Source organism: Sarcophilus harrisii, chromosome 3 (assembly GCF_902635505.1).
Source record: "Sarcophilus harrisii chromosome 3, mSarHar1.11, whole genome shotgun sequence".
Lineage (NCBI taxonomy): Eukaryota > Metazoa > Chordata > Mammalia > Dasyuromorphia > Dasyuridae > Sarcophilus > Sarcophilus harrisii.
This window is the reverse complement of record NC_045428.1, coordinates 83,955,441-83,971,833: the sequence shown is the minus strand read 5'-3', so window position 1 is coordinate 83,971,833 and position 16,393 is coordinate 83,955,441. Positions and strand designations below refer to the sequence as shown.

Sequence of the window (16,393 nt, the reverse complement as noted above, 5' to 3'; positions counted from 1 at the left end):
TGACCTATCCTCTGAAGTACTGAATCAGTTTATAGTTTAGAGCTTTGTGTTTGTTGAGCATGCTCATTTTTTTCATAAGTAATTGAGCTTTCCCTCCTGAAATTCAAGGATTCTAACAAACATGTAATGTAGCTTTATTTGTTGACTGTGCTTGCTGGAATCATTTCTGCCAATCCCCTTTTGGTTCTGTTTTCTAGACAGATGAGGGATTACTTGTCTGGGTTTCAGGAGCAGTGTGACGCTATATTGAATGATGTTAACAGAGCTCTTCAGCATCTGGAGTCTTTGCAGAAACAGTATCTTTTTGTGTCCACGAAGACAGGTACTCTGCACGAAGCTTGTGAACAGCTCCTGAAAGAGCAGGTAATTTGGTTATGGGAAGGAGCCTCAGGAGAAACATTTGGTTTTCCAAGTGACTAAATGGAACTATTTACTTATTTCTTTCATTTAATGAGTATTCATTGAACCCCTGTAAGTACCATGCTAGGGGCTCTAAGTGGCGTATATCAACAGCATTCATTAAGTGTGTCAAACAAAGGCCTATCTAAAGAAAGCAACTTGCTTTCCTGAATCTTCAGCCAGTTCACCTATTGCTTATTTCAGCCTAGATATTAGAGATTAGTTTGCAGTCTTTAATATTTAACATGAATGAGGGTTATGGAGCACTAGGTCAATAGGAAGATGTGAGTTCCAATCCAGCCTCAGACACTTGCTAACCATGGGGCCCTGGATAAGTCTGTTGACCACTATTTGAATTTGCTTCTCAGGGTTCTTGTGGGAATGTCATGAGTTGATCATTTGTAAAGCACTTGACAAACAAAGTGCTATTCAGTACTATGTACTATGTATATATTTATTTAGTGATGATGAAAATATCACTTACTTTTACTGACTTTAGCTAAAGTTTATTTTAGATTTTTGAGTTTTTTTCAAATGGAATAGAGTCATTAGGGCACAGTGTAAAGGACATTGGATTGGGAATCAAAAGCTCTGGTTTCTTGCTACATTCTGCCTGATAATCTTGGACAAATTACCTGACTTCTGGGCCTCAGTTTTCTTGTCTGTAAAATGATGGGATCAGACTCAAATTCCTTCTAGTTCTAAATACATTATCTATGATCCCATGAATAATTTGCATTTTTCTGTTTAGGAGCCAAATTAAATTGATTTTAAGTGATTATATATGAATTTTTTTTAATATTTAGTATAAGTTTAAATATTCATTTGTTATTTCAGTATTTGTGATTTTTTTTCTTTTTAAATAGTCAGAACTGGTTGACTTGGCTGAAAATATTCAACAAAAACTTTCTTATTTTAATGAATTGGAAACTATTAACACGGTATGTATTAAATACTTTTAGTCTTAAGCCCCCTTATCTCAGATGTTTGAAGGACTAAATGCTTATTAACTGAAATCATAGTTTATTTATTTAAAAAAATTTTTTTAGTTTCATAGTTTTTATTTACAAGTTATATGCATGGGTAATTTTACAACACTGACAATTGCCAAACCTTTTGTTCCAGTTTTCCCCTCCTTCCTTCCACCCCCTTCCCTAGATGGCAGGATGACCAGTAGGTGTTAAATATATTAAGGTATAAATTAGATACACAATAAATATACATGACTAAACCGCTATTTTGCTGTACAAAAAGAATCGGACTCTGAAATGTTGTACAATTAGCCTGTGAAGGAAATCCAAAATGCAGGCAGGCAAAAATATAGGGATTGGGAATTCTATGTAATGGTTCTTAGTCATCTCCCAGAGTTCTTTTCACTGGGCATAGCTGGTCCAGTTCATTACTGCTCCATTGGAACTGATTTGGTTCATCTCATTGCTGAAGATGGCCAGTTCCATCAGAATTGATCATCATATAGTATTGTTGTTGAAATATATAAGGATCTCCTGGCCCCTGCTCGTGAAATTATAGTTTATATGCTTTTGATATTCTGATTGAAAAATAGTCTTTTAAAAAATATCTTCCTTCTAAAGTTAAATATTGCTGGATAGTATTTAATAAATTAGGGTTCATAGAGGAGATGGATCCATAATAATAGATAACATATATAAACACGCATATTTATGTTATAAATTATATATATAAACTGAATAAAAATGACAAAAGTAAAAAAAAAAAAACAAAACGTAAGTTTCTTGCCTGAAAATCTAACAGGTTTCTAACTGACAAGTGATAAGATAAATATTTTGTAACACAACTGCAGATACTCCAAAGAGGAAATATTAAGTAGTTGTTTTATATGATTACTGAACATTTATTAATCTCTTCTCAGTGCAAAAATGCCACATAATTCTAAAAAATAGCAAAGTGTAAATTTAGATACTTTAAGGGGTAACATTTTAATACAGGAATGCAAAAAATATGGATGGGGAGAAGATTTGGATCTGTGATTTCATTGATATAGAGAACTTCCTGGTGAACAAATTACTTTTACCTATCCAAGTTGGCTTTTTCTGTGCAACTTATACTTTTAAAGAGTTGCCTAAAGCCACTGAAAGATAAATCATTTACCCAGGGTCACATGTGGGACGTGGCTTTAATGATAGCTTTATATCTATTATGCCAGTGATTCTCGAAGTGTGGTCTGTGGACTTTTAAGGTTCACTCAGTCCTTGTAAGGACAGACAAGTTTATCTAAGCTTTCTTTATAATAAAACCAAGTTGTTATTTGAATATTAAAATCCTCCTTTTTCCAATTACCTATCTGTGAGGTGGAATTTTTTTCATATATATTTCAATCAAAATGAATATAGAAGCAGGTATGAGAATACAGCTGTATTTTTATTATGCTAAACATTAGAGATTCAGAGAACTAAGTAAAACAGTGCCATTCTTGTAGCTACCTCTTTTTCTTTTGAAAAATAGTTGTTTTTTTTTTATTTTTATAAAAATGTTATTTATGCCATCATGTAAAGGGTTTATTGGGATTTTAAAATAAATTTATAAATAAAAATGTAAACTTTAAAAAATCAATTTTAATGTTTAATATAGTTAATACCAGTAAATATAACCTACATAAACAAAAATTCTTTTGGTCCTCAATTTTTAAAATGGGGAAGCTAGGTGGTATAGTGGATAGAGAGCTAGGCTTGGAGTCAGGAAGAATCATCTTCATAAGTTGAAATCTGGGTGACTCTAGCTGGGTGACCCTGGGCAAGTCACTTAACACTTTGCTTCATTTTCTTCATGTATAAAATTAGCTATAGAAGAAAATGGCAAATCACTTGAGTATCTTTGCCAAAGAAACTCCAAATGTGGTCAGTGGGGGGAAATGACTGAAAAGCAACATATTTTTAAGATGTAAAAGGATCTCTGAGACCAAAATATTTAAGATCACTGTACTATGCCATGTTCACCGCCAAAAAAAGAAAAAAAAAGTACTTCAAAGTTGTTTTGTCCCATGTGAAGTTCAGTTGGAGAAATGGAATTAAATTATCTCTTTTTCCTACTTATTTAACATAAATGACAAGATTTATAAGCCTGTCCCTACTGACTCTAAAAATCTGCTATAAAGACTTGTGCAGTTAAATAGGATTGATTCTGATGGGAAATGTAGTCATATTATAGCCGATGAATGCTCTTTGCAAACTTTAAAGTACTACATAAATGAGATTTATTACTAGTACCATTAGAATGATGTAATTTAAAACTTTTCTTTCCCCTGCCTTTTCTCATATAGAAAGACTGATGTATTTTCTTTTTCCTTTTAAAGAAATTGAATTCTCCTACGTTGTCTGTGAACAGTGAAGGATTTATCCCCATGCTGGCTAAGTTAGATGATTGTATAACCTATATTTCTTCTCACGTAAGTTACTTCATTTTCATATAGTTAAAAAAATAATAGACTATGAGAGCTGGGAAAAACCCAACCACTTTAAAATCATCTCATCCAATCTTTTCATTTTAGTGATGAGGAAAGCTGAAGCCTCAGTAGTATGTCTGTTGTTATGCAACTCATGAGTGACAAAGCCATCCCTGGAAGCCAGATAGAATGAATAACTTCCAACACAGTGTTTATTCTGATGCTACCAAATGTTGCTTCTTATAAACACTGTTTTATAATTTCCTACTTAAATACTTTTTTATTTCCTATGAAAAGAAAAAAAAAATATCTCTTGTTTATGTTCTCCCAAAGTCTTTAATGGCTCTTAGCAATTGAAGACAAGAGAGGTTTCAGATGGCCTTCTCGAGGGACAAGGCTATTATGAAAATTCACACTACTTTCAAAATGTTCGTTTTTTTTAGGGTGCTGACATTAGAATACTCAGCCCTGCTTTCTCTGGAAAGCCTCAAGATTTGGGAAATGGGAATCCTCCCTATATTTACTGTCTTCCTTTCCTCCTTTTTATCTGCACATAAGTGAGTCCCTAGCTATTCCTCTGGATATTGGTATGAGAAACAATGCTGTTTCAAAATATATATCTTATTATATATATTTTGAAACAGCATTGTAACTTTTGCTGTTTTGGCTCTTAGATTTTTCTGAAGTGATGCTTTTATTTTCAACAATTTTTTTGGCTATTATTTTTAGCTGTTAATATGTTCTCTGTTGTTTTCAGCCTAATTTCAAAGACTACCCTGTATACTTACTTAAATTTAAGCAATGCCTTTCTAAAGCTATGCACCTTATGAAGACTTACACTGTGAACACACTACAGAACCTCACAAGTCAATTAATTAAACGGGTAAGTCAGTTTATTCTGGTATATATTTTATCTTGAATCACTATTCCACATGCATTACAGATGTGAACTTAGCATATTATTAGTTCATATTATGAATTTTCATTAGAGTGGTGATAATGCTACATAATAAAATTAAACTCTGATTTGGCATTTGAAAACTTCTAGTTAAAACATACTTTGTTCTTTTTGGGGAGTCATTTTTGGAGCTTTATGTGGGCATATAGGCAAAGGTAGCAAATAGGAAGGATCATCACATTCATTATTTGAAATGTTACTTAAAATTTTTTTTTAAAAAATAATATATTATTTTTCCAGTTATCAGGACAAATGGTTTTCAACATTCATTTTAATAAGATCTTGAGGTCCACTTTTTTTTTCTCCTTTTTCAAGACAACAAGAGGATATAGGTTATACATGTACAATTAAATTTTAATATATTTCCATTTGAATCATGTGAAACATTGCTTTTTGCTAATTATTTTGATTTCTTTCTTTCTTCCCATTCTGTGTATTTTTAAAGGATCCTTCATCTGTGCCAAATTCAGACAATGCCTTCACTCTATTTTATGTAAAGTTTCGAGCTGCTGCTCCAAAAGTCAGAGTAAGTTTGCAGACAATTATTTACAAGAGTATTCATGGTAACCATTCAGCTGTATAAAAAGAAAGTAATTGAACCATTATATTGAACAGCTCTGGTATTTGTTTCTCCTTTTTCTTTTAACTGTAGACTCTCATTGAACAAGTAGAGCAACGATCTGAGAAAATTCCTGAGTAAGTAAATAGAAGCCATTCAATTTTTGGAAAATTGTATTTGGGAGTATTGTATTTTAAACACATTTTCCTTCTTGGTTGTTTACTGATAGGAACCTAGGACTGTTCCCTGTATAATAAAAACTTATTATTTTTTAAAAAATTTATTTATTTTTAATACACATTGCTTTATGAATTGGGATGGGAGAGAAAAATCAGAGCAAAAGGGAAAAACCAGTGGAGAGAAAAAAAGAAGTGAACATAGCATGTGTTGATTTCTATTCAGTCTCCAGAGTTCTTTTTCGGATGCAGATGGTGTTTTCTGTCCAGATTGGAATTGCTTTGGATCACTGATCCAAGAGAAGAACCAAGTCTTTCATAATCTTTCATTCAGATCATTGCATATTCTTGCTATTGTTTTGTACAATGTATTCCTGGTTCTGCTTGTTTCGCTCAGCATCAGTTTATGGTGGAAACTTATTTTGATGAAATAAGGCTATAATGACAATTTAGCTAGTTAGCTTACATGGAAAATGGGATGTCTTCTGCTGATCATATTCCACCATTAGTGAACAAAGCTCTGAGTGAATTTTCTGGAGTAATTCCTTGCTAAAAAGAGCAGGATTATGATGCCTAGTCAGCTTGGCAGATTATTTGTGGATTTCTTTTGCTCTTCATATAAATATTCCTCTTTATTAATGTAGATAACAGTTGATTTTGCAGCTTTTCAAACATATTTTAGAATTTGACTTTTTATTTTGTAATAGTGTAAATATATTTATTTGATTGTGGAATCCAAATTTAGTACCTCTTAATCAAAATTTTGTATTTTATGTTCTTTTTCCATAAAAATCTAGCTAGATTTAGGCATGGGGCTAGATTTTTTTGGAAAGAGAACATAAAATATGAAATTTTTACACCCAGTACACTTAACTAAATATTGGAGTTGAAATGGATAATATACTCATAAATCTTAAATGAAATTTAATACTTGAAGTAAGAATTTTAAGCTAAAAAAATGTTTTTTCTTTTTCCATTAGATACCAACAACTTTTAAATGAAATCCATCAGTGCTACCTTGATCAAAGGGAACTTCTGCTGGGCCCTAGTATTACTAGTACTGTAACTGAGTTAACAAGTCAGAACAACAGAGATCATTGTGCCTTGGTAAGATTCTAACTGTATCTTATAATTTCTTCTAAGTATGGCCTCCAGAGATTGTTATCTGTGTAGATCATTTTTGATTTTAGACATAAAGATATTGGACTTCTTTCCCTTTTCCAATCTAGACATATTTACTTAATTTTCATTAAGTTGTAGATAATCTGAATTGGCACTTAACTTTCTCAAAAAATAGAAGGGTATGTGTGTGTGTGTGAGAGTGTGTGTGTGTGTGTATTTGTGTATTGCATGGAAGGTGGCAAACTTATCACACTAAAGTAGATTTCAGGAAGTTCAAATAGGTAAATAAATACTGGACTTTTCAAGATTGTATTTTCTAAACTTTTTAGGTGAATGTCACTGAGAGTTAAATTTTAGGTTTTCTTCTTTTTACTGTACTATTGTTTGTGCTTGTGATTTTAAATAAAGGAATTAAAAATTCCATGAATAGATTTCTAATAAAGATCACATTTGAGATTGAGGATAAAAACTTTGACTGTAATACTGGCAGTATTAAATTACTTTTTAATAATTTGTCCCCTTTGTGTTGATTATAGGTTCGTAGTGGCTGTGCCTTCATGGTTCATGTATGTCAAGATGAACACCAGCTTTATAATGAATTTTTCACAAAACCAACATCAAAATTAGAGTAGGTGGTAAATGGATTTTAACATTTTGCTCACAGATTTTAATATGGGGGGATTCTACTTGTCTTACATGAGTTGAGAACTACCTGTTCTGATGCTCATAATTGAATATCACAAGAGAGGAGAATTATGTTTTTAAACTGCGGAAAATTTTTGTTTTCCTTTTGCGCCTAGACATTTAGTGGTGGATTGAGAGGGAGATGACTGGAACTGTTTTCTTCCAGAGACAAGCAATATACTAAAAAAAAAAAAGATTCGATGTGTTTTTAAGCTGTTAATTATGTACAAATGCTCTTTGACTTATGTCATGGAAAGAGAGAAATCTATTGAAAACTAGGAGACTGGTTTTGGTCTCAGTTCTACTATTAACTATCTGACTTTAATTTCTCTGACTTCTCTTACTTACAAATTATGGAATAGAGCTAGATGATCTCAAATGTTCCTAGTACATTGGTATTGAATGACTCAAGGGTGAAGATGCCTTTCACATATAGAGTGATACTATTTTATTCATTGTGAAGTTGAATATGAGAAAGTAAATTTTTTATATTTTATTTTTTGGAAAATATTTTTATCCTATGGAAAAGGAGATGTAAAAATGTAGAATAAAATAAATTGGATTTTTTTAATGGGGATATGATTTTTAAAGTAATTAATTTTAATGGCTTCTAAGCCATGCATATTGGTTCTATACTGTTACAACATATTTTAAAATTCTTCAAAATTGCTTTCTTGTATTATTATAGATTTATAAAAAGAATTTTCCAAGTGGAGAGAGCTTTTTTTATTCATGTTCAAATTAAGGATTAAGCTTCTTATGGTTTTGTTATCTTAAATATGGGATCCTGGAAATGTTTTTAATCATGTCACTTTTTTGTTATAGTGAACTTTTAGAAAAACTGTGTGTGTCCTTGTATGATGTCTTCAGACCATTGATCATTCATGTTATTCACTTGGAGACTCTGTCTGAACTTTGTGGAATTCTTAAAAATGAGGTGCTTGAGGATCACGTACAGAACAATGGTAATTTACAAGTAAAAGTCAAATTTTCAGGTTTTTTTTTTTTTTTGGATAAGTGAAATATCAACTCACTCAACTACTCAGTATAGATGTATAGTATAGATGATGTGTTTTTTGAATAGCTCTTATATTTGACATTTTGAAAATTTGGTTGATTTAAAAAAAATATAATTATATATAATATTTAAAGTAATTCTGAATTTATTTTACAAATGAATTAGTGGCATACTGAGCTATGAGTTAAGAGACCTGGATCCTAATAATCTCAGTCTTGCCAATTAACTAGCTTTATGACTGTGGGGTGGTCATATAATTTGTCTTTATCTCAGTTTATATAGCTATAAAATAAGAGATTAGATCATTTCTAAAGGTCTCTGTTAGTACTTTGGCTTTTGTGATATTTTACCTGATTTTGAAGCTTAGGAATAAGTCCCTTGGTCCTGATGGCATCCAGGTAAATATGAATTTGTGCTTCGAGGCATTGGCAAGAGAGGGCAGTAATGTCTTTATTGCATAATAAGTTTATTTCTATTTTGGGCAAATTTGGTAGTAAATTTTGAATAATTTTCTTTTTTGGGTCTATATAACTGATTAAAATTTAGACAAATAGTAAAGGAAAAACTTATTTGACATTTTAAGTATACTTAAAAATCGGTCTCTTAGATAGGATTGACATTTTTGATCAGGCATTTTGGTACAGTATTTTATTTCCAAGACTGTGCCTGAACAGAGAAATTTAGGGAAACTAGAGTTCTTATACATATTACATACAATGCAAATTACGAAAAAAAGAAATCATAGCTTGAAATTGAAATATGCATCCAAGTGATGGATTTTGAGGGTATTGCATTTTTTTGTGGTTTGAAAAAGTTGATTTTCTTAATGTTGTCCTGGCATTTTGGTTAAATATCTCAAAAGTGATTGTTTTATTCCTAGAGATTTTTTTCCTTCATATCCAGGATCCTTAGGAGATGTGATAAGTGTATTGTCCGTTAAAATTTCCTTATCCTCTGTCTTGTTCTCATTTTTACTTTATTCCTTTCTAAAGAGACATCTCAAAACTCATGTGTGTGTCCAGAACAATTCATTATCCCAAATCCACTCCCCTTCCAGATTTCCCTGTTTCTAAGACACTATCATTCCTCCAGTCCCTTAGGGTCATAACCGTGACCCGTTTTTGACTCATCATTTTTCCTGATGATCTCACAGACCCAGTCGGTTGCCCAATCTTTTGTTCCTACTTCCATAGCATCTCTCTTTCATCATCCCCTTCTCTCTATTCTCATGGGTACTACCTTATTTCAGGCTTCTTCCCCATATTCCTAATTGGTCTCCATGTCCAAATCTCAGTACTCCAGTCTGTTCTCTGCCCTCAAGCCTAAGTGATTTTCCTTAATTATAGATCTGACCATGTCACATTCCTATTTGGCCAACTTCAGTGATTTCCTATTATCTCTTGATTTTCTAAAAGATAAAAACTTTACAGCCTTGCTTTAGCTATTTTGACATCCTCATAGTACATTACTTCTCCTCTAGTCTAGTCATATTACTTTACATTCCTCAATTGTCACACTTCTTCTCTTGCCTCCATCTGTATCTGTGTACCAGCCATTCCCTTTGCCTATAATGTACTCTTTCAGCCCAAATACCCTTTTGTACCTTAGAGATGTCAAACTAGCAGAGGGTAGGTGGTATCCAATCAAACTACAACATAATTAGGAAATGTTTGACAAAATGAATCAAAATATAGTACAACATAGATAATGTTAATGTATGGTTTTCTAAATCAGAATGAAGCCTGCAGGGATTCTTTCTATTTAAAGTTTGACCCCACTATTTTACATGAAACTTTCCCCTAGGTTGTCTTAGGTACTCTATTTTGTATGAAATTAGAATTTCCCCAAAATCTTAGTGCAGTTTTCACCTTTGGTAACTTCAGAAGTATAAATGTTACAAACTGTTAGAAAAAAAAAAAAACAAAACAACCCTCCCCCCAAAAAAACAAACCATAATTTTGAAAATTTAATTTTTTTTTTACACTTAGTTTTGTGACTTTGAGTGGCAAAAATTTTCATTTTCACTAATACGATAGCCACCCTTTTATGTATCATACATGTAACAGTTTCTGGATGATGTTTTCTCAAAGGCAATGGATTTCTTGAGAAGCTTTCCTTGTTTGCCACCAGATTTATCTCCATTAATTAGACTTTTTCTTTTAGAGACACTTCAAAACTGTTGTGAGTTCATCAAAATGCCCTTCTTTGGGTGATTTTTAAGGCTCATACAGATATATGTTTTCTTTAAATCGCTGAGCAAGTTTGAAAGTTTTTACAAACTTGGAAAATCAGCTAGAATGATATATACCACATCACAGATATATACATGGTGGTTATATCAAATTTTAATAAGCTTGATACTTAAGACATTTAAGTAATTAATCTTTTAAGTTGTTTTTTAGTTAGTTTGTAGCACTTACACTGCAATTATTAAAGCTTAAAACTATATTAAGACTTTTGGGACATGCTGTGTTTTGTATTTATTTGTATTTATTCCATATGTATTTCTATTTGTGTTGTCTCTCTATTAAAATATAAGTTCCTTATATGTAGGGTTTGTTTCATTCATAGCTCTATATCCCAAGTGACTAGCACAGTTCCTGGCACATGATAGGTGCTTTAAAAATAATTGCTAATTGCTCAATTCTCTTTGAAAGCTAGGAGTTAGAAGATGCTGAATTGAGTCCATGCTTTGTCATTAATTAGATCATGGGATTCTTGGTTTCCCTTTGATCTATAAAATGAGAAGAGCACCTTATTTTAAGAGTTGGTTTGATGATCAAATGGGATATAAGATTACTGTGAAGGGCAATAAAATGCTATGTAGAGGCAAAACTGCAGTCACTAAATTTTTGTATTATGTAGGTCTGTGGGCCGGATTAATCAGTTTTTAAAATAATTAAAGGTGTTTGATGACTTTCCTTGAGGTCACAGGAGTGAGGCATAGCAATTGTCAATAAAACCACAGGCTGTTGAAATAGGTTTTCTGCCAAGCGATCCATATTGTTTGTCTGAATGATTTAATAAATTGTTTTTAAAAATAAATTTCTGCAAATCTGAAAAATTGAAACTTATTTGTTTTTATCAGCTGAACAGCTTGGGGCATTTGCAGCTGGAGTAAAACAGATGTTAGAAGATGTACAAGAACGGCTGGTCTATCGGACTCACATTTACATTCAGACAGATATTGCTGGCTACAAACCAGCCCCAGGGGACTTGGCTTATCCTGATAAGTTAGTCATGATGGAGGTAAGACTTTTAATTTATCCTTCATTTCTTTTTTTTTTTTTTAGTAGCTTTTTATTTACAAGTTATATGCATGGGTAATTTTACAGCATTGACAATTGCCAACTTTTGTTCCAATTTTTCCGCTCCTTCCTGCCCACTCCCTCCCTTAGATGGCAGGATGACCAAAATACGTTAAATATATTCATTTCATTTTTTAATGTAGTTGCTTAACATGAGACAGACTTTTTCCTTTCAGTTATTACACAGATGTACTATCAAGATAAGCCTTATATTAAGTAAATGAAATCAGATTATAAAAAATAGCATCAGGCTGTTTGATTGAATTGAATAGAAATACCCTAGATTGGATTGTTTTGATTCTAATATGTTTTTATGCATTTTCTTCCCTTCACACTAAGGAACATATATCTCATCCCACAACAATTTAGTGATCCATGTGATTGCTAACTCCAAAAAATCTTTAAACTGTTCTGTAGGTGACATTGGTAGAGAAACAGTTTTGTGGATCTGTAAAGTAACCACTTTGCTAATGAGAGAATATTGCCAGTTAAGCATGGCCATAAGGAGCATGGAGAGTAGAGTAGTGCCACGCTCTTCTGGTACAGGGAAAAGGAACATTCTCTCCTTTCTATATATCGAGTTTATAGAAGCTTGTCGAGTCCCCCGGCTCCCACTCCTAAACTCTCTCTTACCTTAAGATCAATTATAAAGCCCTTCACAATATGGCTCCTTCCTACCTCTCTATTCTTATACTTTATTCCCTTCTACTCACTCTTGTGATCCTTCATTAATGAGCTACTTGCAGTACTTGAACTTAACACACTATTTCTGGTCTTTACATTGGTTACCCTTTCACTCACATGTTTGGGATGCTTTATCCTCTCACCTTCACCTCTTAGTCTTGTTTTTCTTCAAGACTCAGCTCAAATCCTTTCTTCTGCAAATAATCTTCTGTGACTCCAGCCTCTAAAAGCATCCCCTTTTAGATTGCTTACTCGCCATATATCTTATATGTATGTAGTTATTGCCATATCATGTCCCCCATTAGAATGTGAGATTTTTGAGGGCAGGGACTGTTTTTTCCTCTTTTTGTGTCAGAAGGCACAATACCTAACACATAGTAAGTGCTTATTGACTGACTGACTAATTGAGAATTTGTGGTCTCCAGAACCAAGATTGTGATTTGATTCTGTATCTGTATCTGGATTTGGATTCCTATGAGAAGAGTAGTATTATCTTAGTTTAGAAGTTAATAAGACATAGAAGAGCCTTAAGGAGACATAATAAGTCAGTAAGAAATAATAAGAGAAAATAGAATTTAATTCTCAGCCAGTCCTATAGATTCCTAAGTACAATATCTATCCAGGTAATGATTTTGGTCCATAGCCTTTTGCCCCTTGAAACATTTTTAAAAATTTGACAACTTTTAAAAGATACTTTTTATTTAACCCCTGCTAATGTATCACGTTGGCAGGCTTTGCATAAGACATTTGATTTAAAACATAAATTTCATTATGACAGTGTGGATTTAATCATATTATGTAACTTGAAGAGTAACCCTAAAAGAGTCATTTTTCCCTTTAATGCTATAGATGCCTTATTTGTTTATTTGTTAAATTTTAAATGAATTAAATGAAAATTAAGTTTCATCAAGCAAAAAATAAATACTGTTATTGAAAGCAATATAATTCAACTAATTTTGTTTGGAGATTAAGGTATTTTTTGGTGAATATAAATTAAGTTGGCATTTTCTATTATTTGTAGGGAGCAAATCAAGCATTAAGTGCTTAGTATGTGCCAAATATTATGCTAAGCACTGGGGATACCCATATTAGTGAAAAGAAAAATAATTCCTGTCCTCAGGGAGCTTACATTTTAATTAAATGACATAAAAGTTGAGATTGGTGTGAACTGGAGTGGTCTGAAGAGTCAAAAGTAAAAATTGGAAGAGGAATGATTGATGGCTGGCTTGGGCTCTGGAGGGGGAGATTGAGAGGAGACAGGTCTTTGGGGTGAGAAGGCTAGAGTGGAAGAGGGAATTTCCAGAATAAGAAGGCAGCAGCTGAGTCAGGAGAAAAGAAGGTGGTATAAGAATAAGAGTCAGAGCTAGAATTGGAGAGACAAGTATCCTAAAGAATAGTGATTTAAGTGCTGCCTCCAGAACTTTTGTGAAAATCCAGAATCTTCACTTATTATTCCTTTGTTAGTTAGTATTAGTTTGAAAGGCACTTGAAAGTGCAACTTGGATGGTTTGGAAGGAAGGAGAAAAGAGGAAAGTATTCTAGCTTTGAGGATCTTCACTGCAAGGGAAGAGAGATGGGAAGTCTATAGAATGGAGAGGTTAATCAAATTAAATAGGATTTCTCAAGTTTTGTTACAGTATAATAGAAGGAATTGTTTTCTTAAGTATAGTTAGGTTGGGAAAAAAAATCATCCTTAATTTGGATGTGAACATTGTACATTTAACATTATAACAAGAATATGGTTTCATGGAATTTGAACTGAGGGGAGAAAAGAAATCGCCAGAACTTGAGAAACTCCTTATTCTGAGAGGAATTTGCTTATAGAGATTTTCTAAAAGCTGTGTAACTCCAGTACCCACATAGTTTTTAGGTGACTCTGAACATGTAATGTAAGAATAGGCATCTTTGTTTTACTGTTTTCTGTCCTGGGAAAGTTTTTAGTGTTGCTCCATTGTAGGTAATTAGCTTTTGGCTTTAGATCAGGTTTTACTCTCCCTTTCTTTTAATATATCTGTGAGAAGTGGGCCATCTCTGAGATAGTTGACTGAAGAATAGAGATGAAATCTATGGGTTAGGTAGCTTTCCTATGTTCTTTGGCAATAGATCAATACTGTTCTATACCATTATTGAATGAAAAATCATTTGTTAAATACTTAAACATTCAACCTCCATAAACCACATTCAGTGTAATTTGTTGAGATCATTATTATTACCTCAGTTAGAGATCTGTAATAAATAATAAATCTGTAATTTATTATTTTTAGATGTTAGAGAAAAGATGTAATGATCATGTGTTGCCCTTTATAGTATGTCAAAAACTGTTATCATAAATATGATTGTAAAAGTTTAAATTTAAAGAAAATAGTTGTGTTGCATCAGAACTTTTAAAACTTTATATAATAAAATTACCTTCGTAGTGGGTAAGAAAACTAGTTGTTCATAATATTTAAGCTCACCAGAGTATATGTTTCAAATGCACATGTTCATTTTACAGATTTAAAATTGGAAACTGTATTTAGATTGATTAGGCTTATTTAATGAAACTTCAACAGATTGAGTCAATGTGTTTAGATTTTGAAAATAAGTAAAACACTTGTATATTTATCTGAAAGAATATTGACATCTGTATCACTTCTCTTTTTATTTACTGTCTGTTCTAAGCCAGGTAGGTTGAGCAAAATAGGTTCTTTTAATGTGTACAATTTATTTTACTGACATACTTTTTTTTTTAATATAGTAATAAAACAGATCAATGCATGTGCTGAGCTTTGCCCAAAGCATCATTTTAGTGGTGTCTTTCTTTATGTTTTCTACAGCAAATTGCACAAAGTTTAAAAGATGAACAAAAGAAGGTACCCTCAGAAACCTCCTTTTCTGATGTTCGGTTAGAAGACACACAGTCTAACAGCCTGAATAAATCCGGTATGTCTGAAAACACATTTGGTGGCTTCTCTGTCAACAGCAGCATGATGGCATGGAAAGAGTCCTGGTTTTGGACCTCAGTATCCTTATCCTACTGTAACTGCTCAGGTGTGTCAGAGAGACAACAGGGGGCAGTTGGGCATTCTCCTTGACTGAGCCCACCCCCATTAACCACACACTAAACGGAGAGGCACTTCATAAGAGTGAACCCAACAGCCAACTGAAAATACTTATTTTTATATGGTCATTTCAACAAATCTTTGTTTCAAGGTGTGTGCTTCATTTTGAAGAGGTGATTCTACACGAATCAGAATTACACATACAAATTGCTTATAGTGTGCCATCTTCACTACTCTAGAATTTTCCCAGAACTTTTCTAGCTTTTCAGTAGCATTATTCAGCCTGAGAACTGGGAAGATGGTATCAGAGTGACTGTAAGAAGAGTTATAAAATTTGAAGTTATTGTAGTTAGTGACATGTAGTGTTTGTCCAAAATGTCAGATATTTTAATATCTGAGATTAGTAATAGTATCAGTATTGCTTAAGACATCTAACTTCCTCATTCCCCTTTCAGGATCTTTAACTGCCTGCAAGGCTCAGTTGTCGGGGTCTTTGCCTCACGTCATACTAGTTTGTATATATTTTGTATTTACTTATTTGTGCATAGATTTTTTTTTCCCTCTATAGAATATCAGGTAGGGACTGGTTTTGTTTTTTCTTTTTAATCTTCATTTTCTATATGTTAAAGTGTTTAATAAATGTTGTCAAGTAAATATATTAACACTTTAAAAATATATCCCCATAACAGTATACTCTTGTTTCCATACTATTATCTCAGTGCTTTCCTTTTTTTTTTTAATTTCTAAAAATGATCTATTATTTATCCATTTATTTATATGTATATGGACCTTTTCAACAAAGCCTAGGAACAAAAAAAAGGCTTAAAAATTGAAACCCTACCTCCTGCCTCCCCTATTCCTCTTTCCCTTAAAATTGCATTTCTCCCTGTGTTACTACAAATTGTCAACTTCTTAGTGGCTTCATTGTAACTAGCAAGTAACTAGTGACTTAAATAAGAGTCAGTCCTAGAGTAGTTTGGAAAACAGAATTTGGGGACATTAAAAAATATCTCTTATTGTACC

At 32.6% G+C, this 16,393-nt stretch overlaps 1 protein-coding gene across 1 annotated transcript in view; it reads left to right on the top strand.

Annotated features, from left to right (window-relative positions):
- The window catches only part of COG3 (component of oligomeric golgi complex 3), a 62,552-nt gene that overhangs the window by 17,243 nt on the left and 28,916 nt on the right, over nucleotides 1-16,393 (top strand). The window contains exons 4-14 of the mRNA XM_031958378.1: nucleotides 198-363; nucleotides 1,266-1,340; nucleotides 3,731-3,823; nucleotides 4,578-4,703; nucleotides 5,224-5,304; nucleotides 5,431-5,474; nucleotides 6,494-6,620; nucleotides 7,172-7,263; nucleotides 8,145-8,284; nucleotides 11,426-11,586; nucleotides 15,146-15,251. Of these exons, the coding sequence (XP_031814238.1) occupies nucleotides 198-363; nucleotides 1,266-1,340; nucleotides 3,731-3,823; nucleotides 4,578-4,703; nucleotides 5,224-5,304; nucleotides 5,431-5,474; nucleotides 6,494-6,620; nucleotides 7,172-7,263; nucleotides 8,145-8,284; nucleotides 11,426-11,586; nucleotides 15,146-15,251 (1,211 nt within the window). The remainder of the gene's footprint in view (nucleotides 1-197; nucleotides 364-1,265; nucleotides 1,341-3,730; nucleotides 3,824-4,577; nucleotides 4,704-5,223; nucleotides 5,305-5,430; nucleotides 5,475-6,493; nucleotides 6,621-7,171; nucleotides 7,264-8,144; nucleotides 8,285-11,425; nucleotides 11,587-15,145; nucleotides 15,252-16,393) is intronic.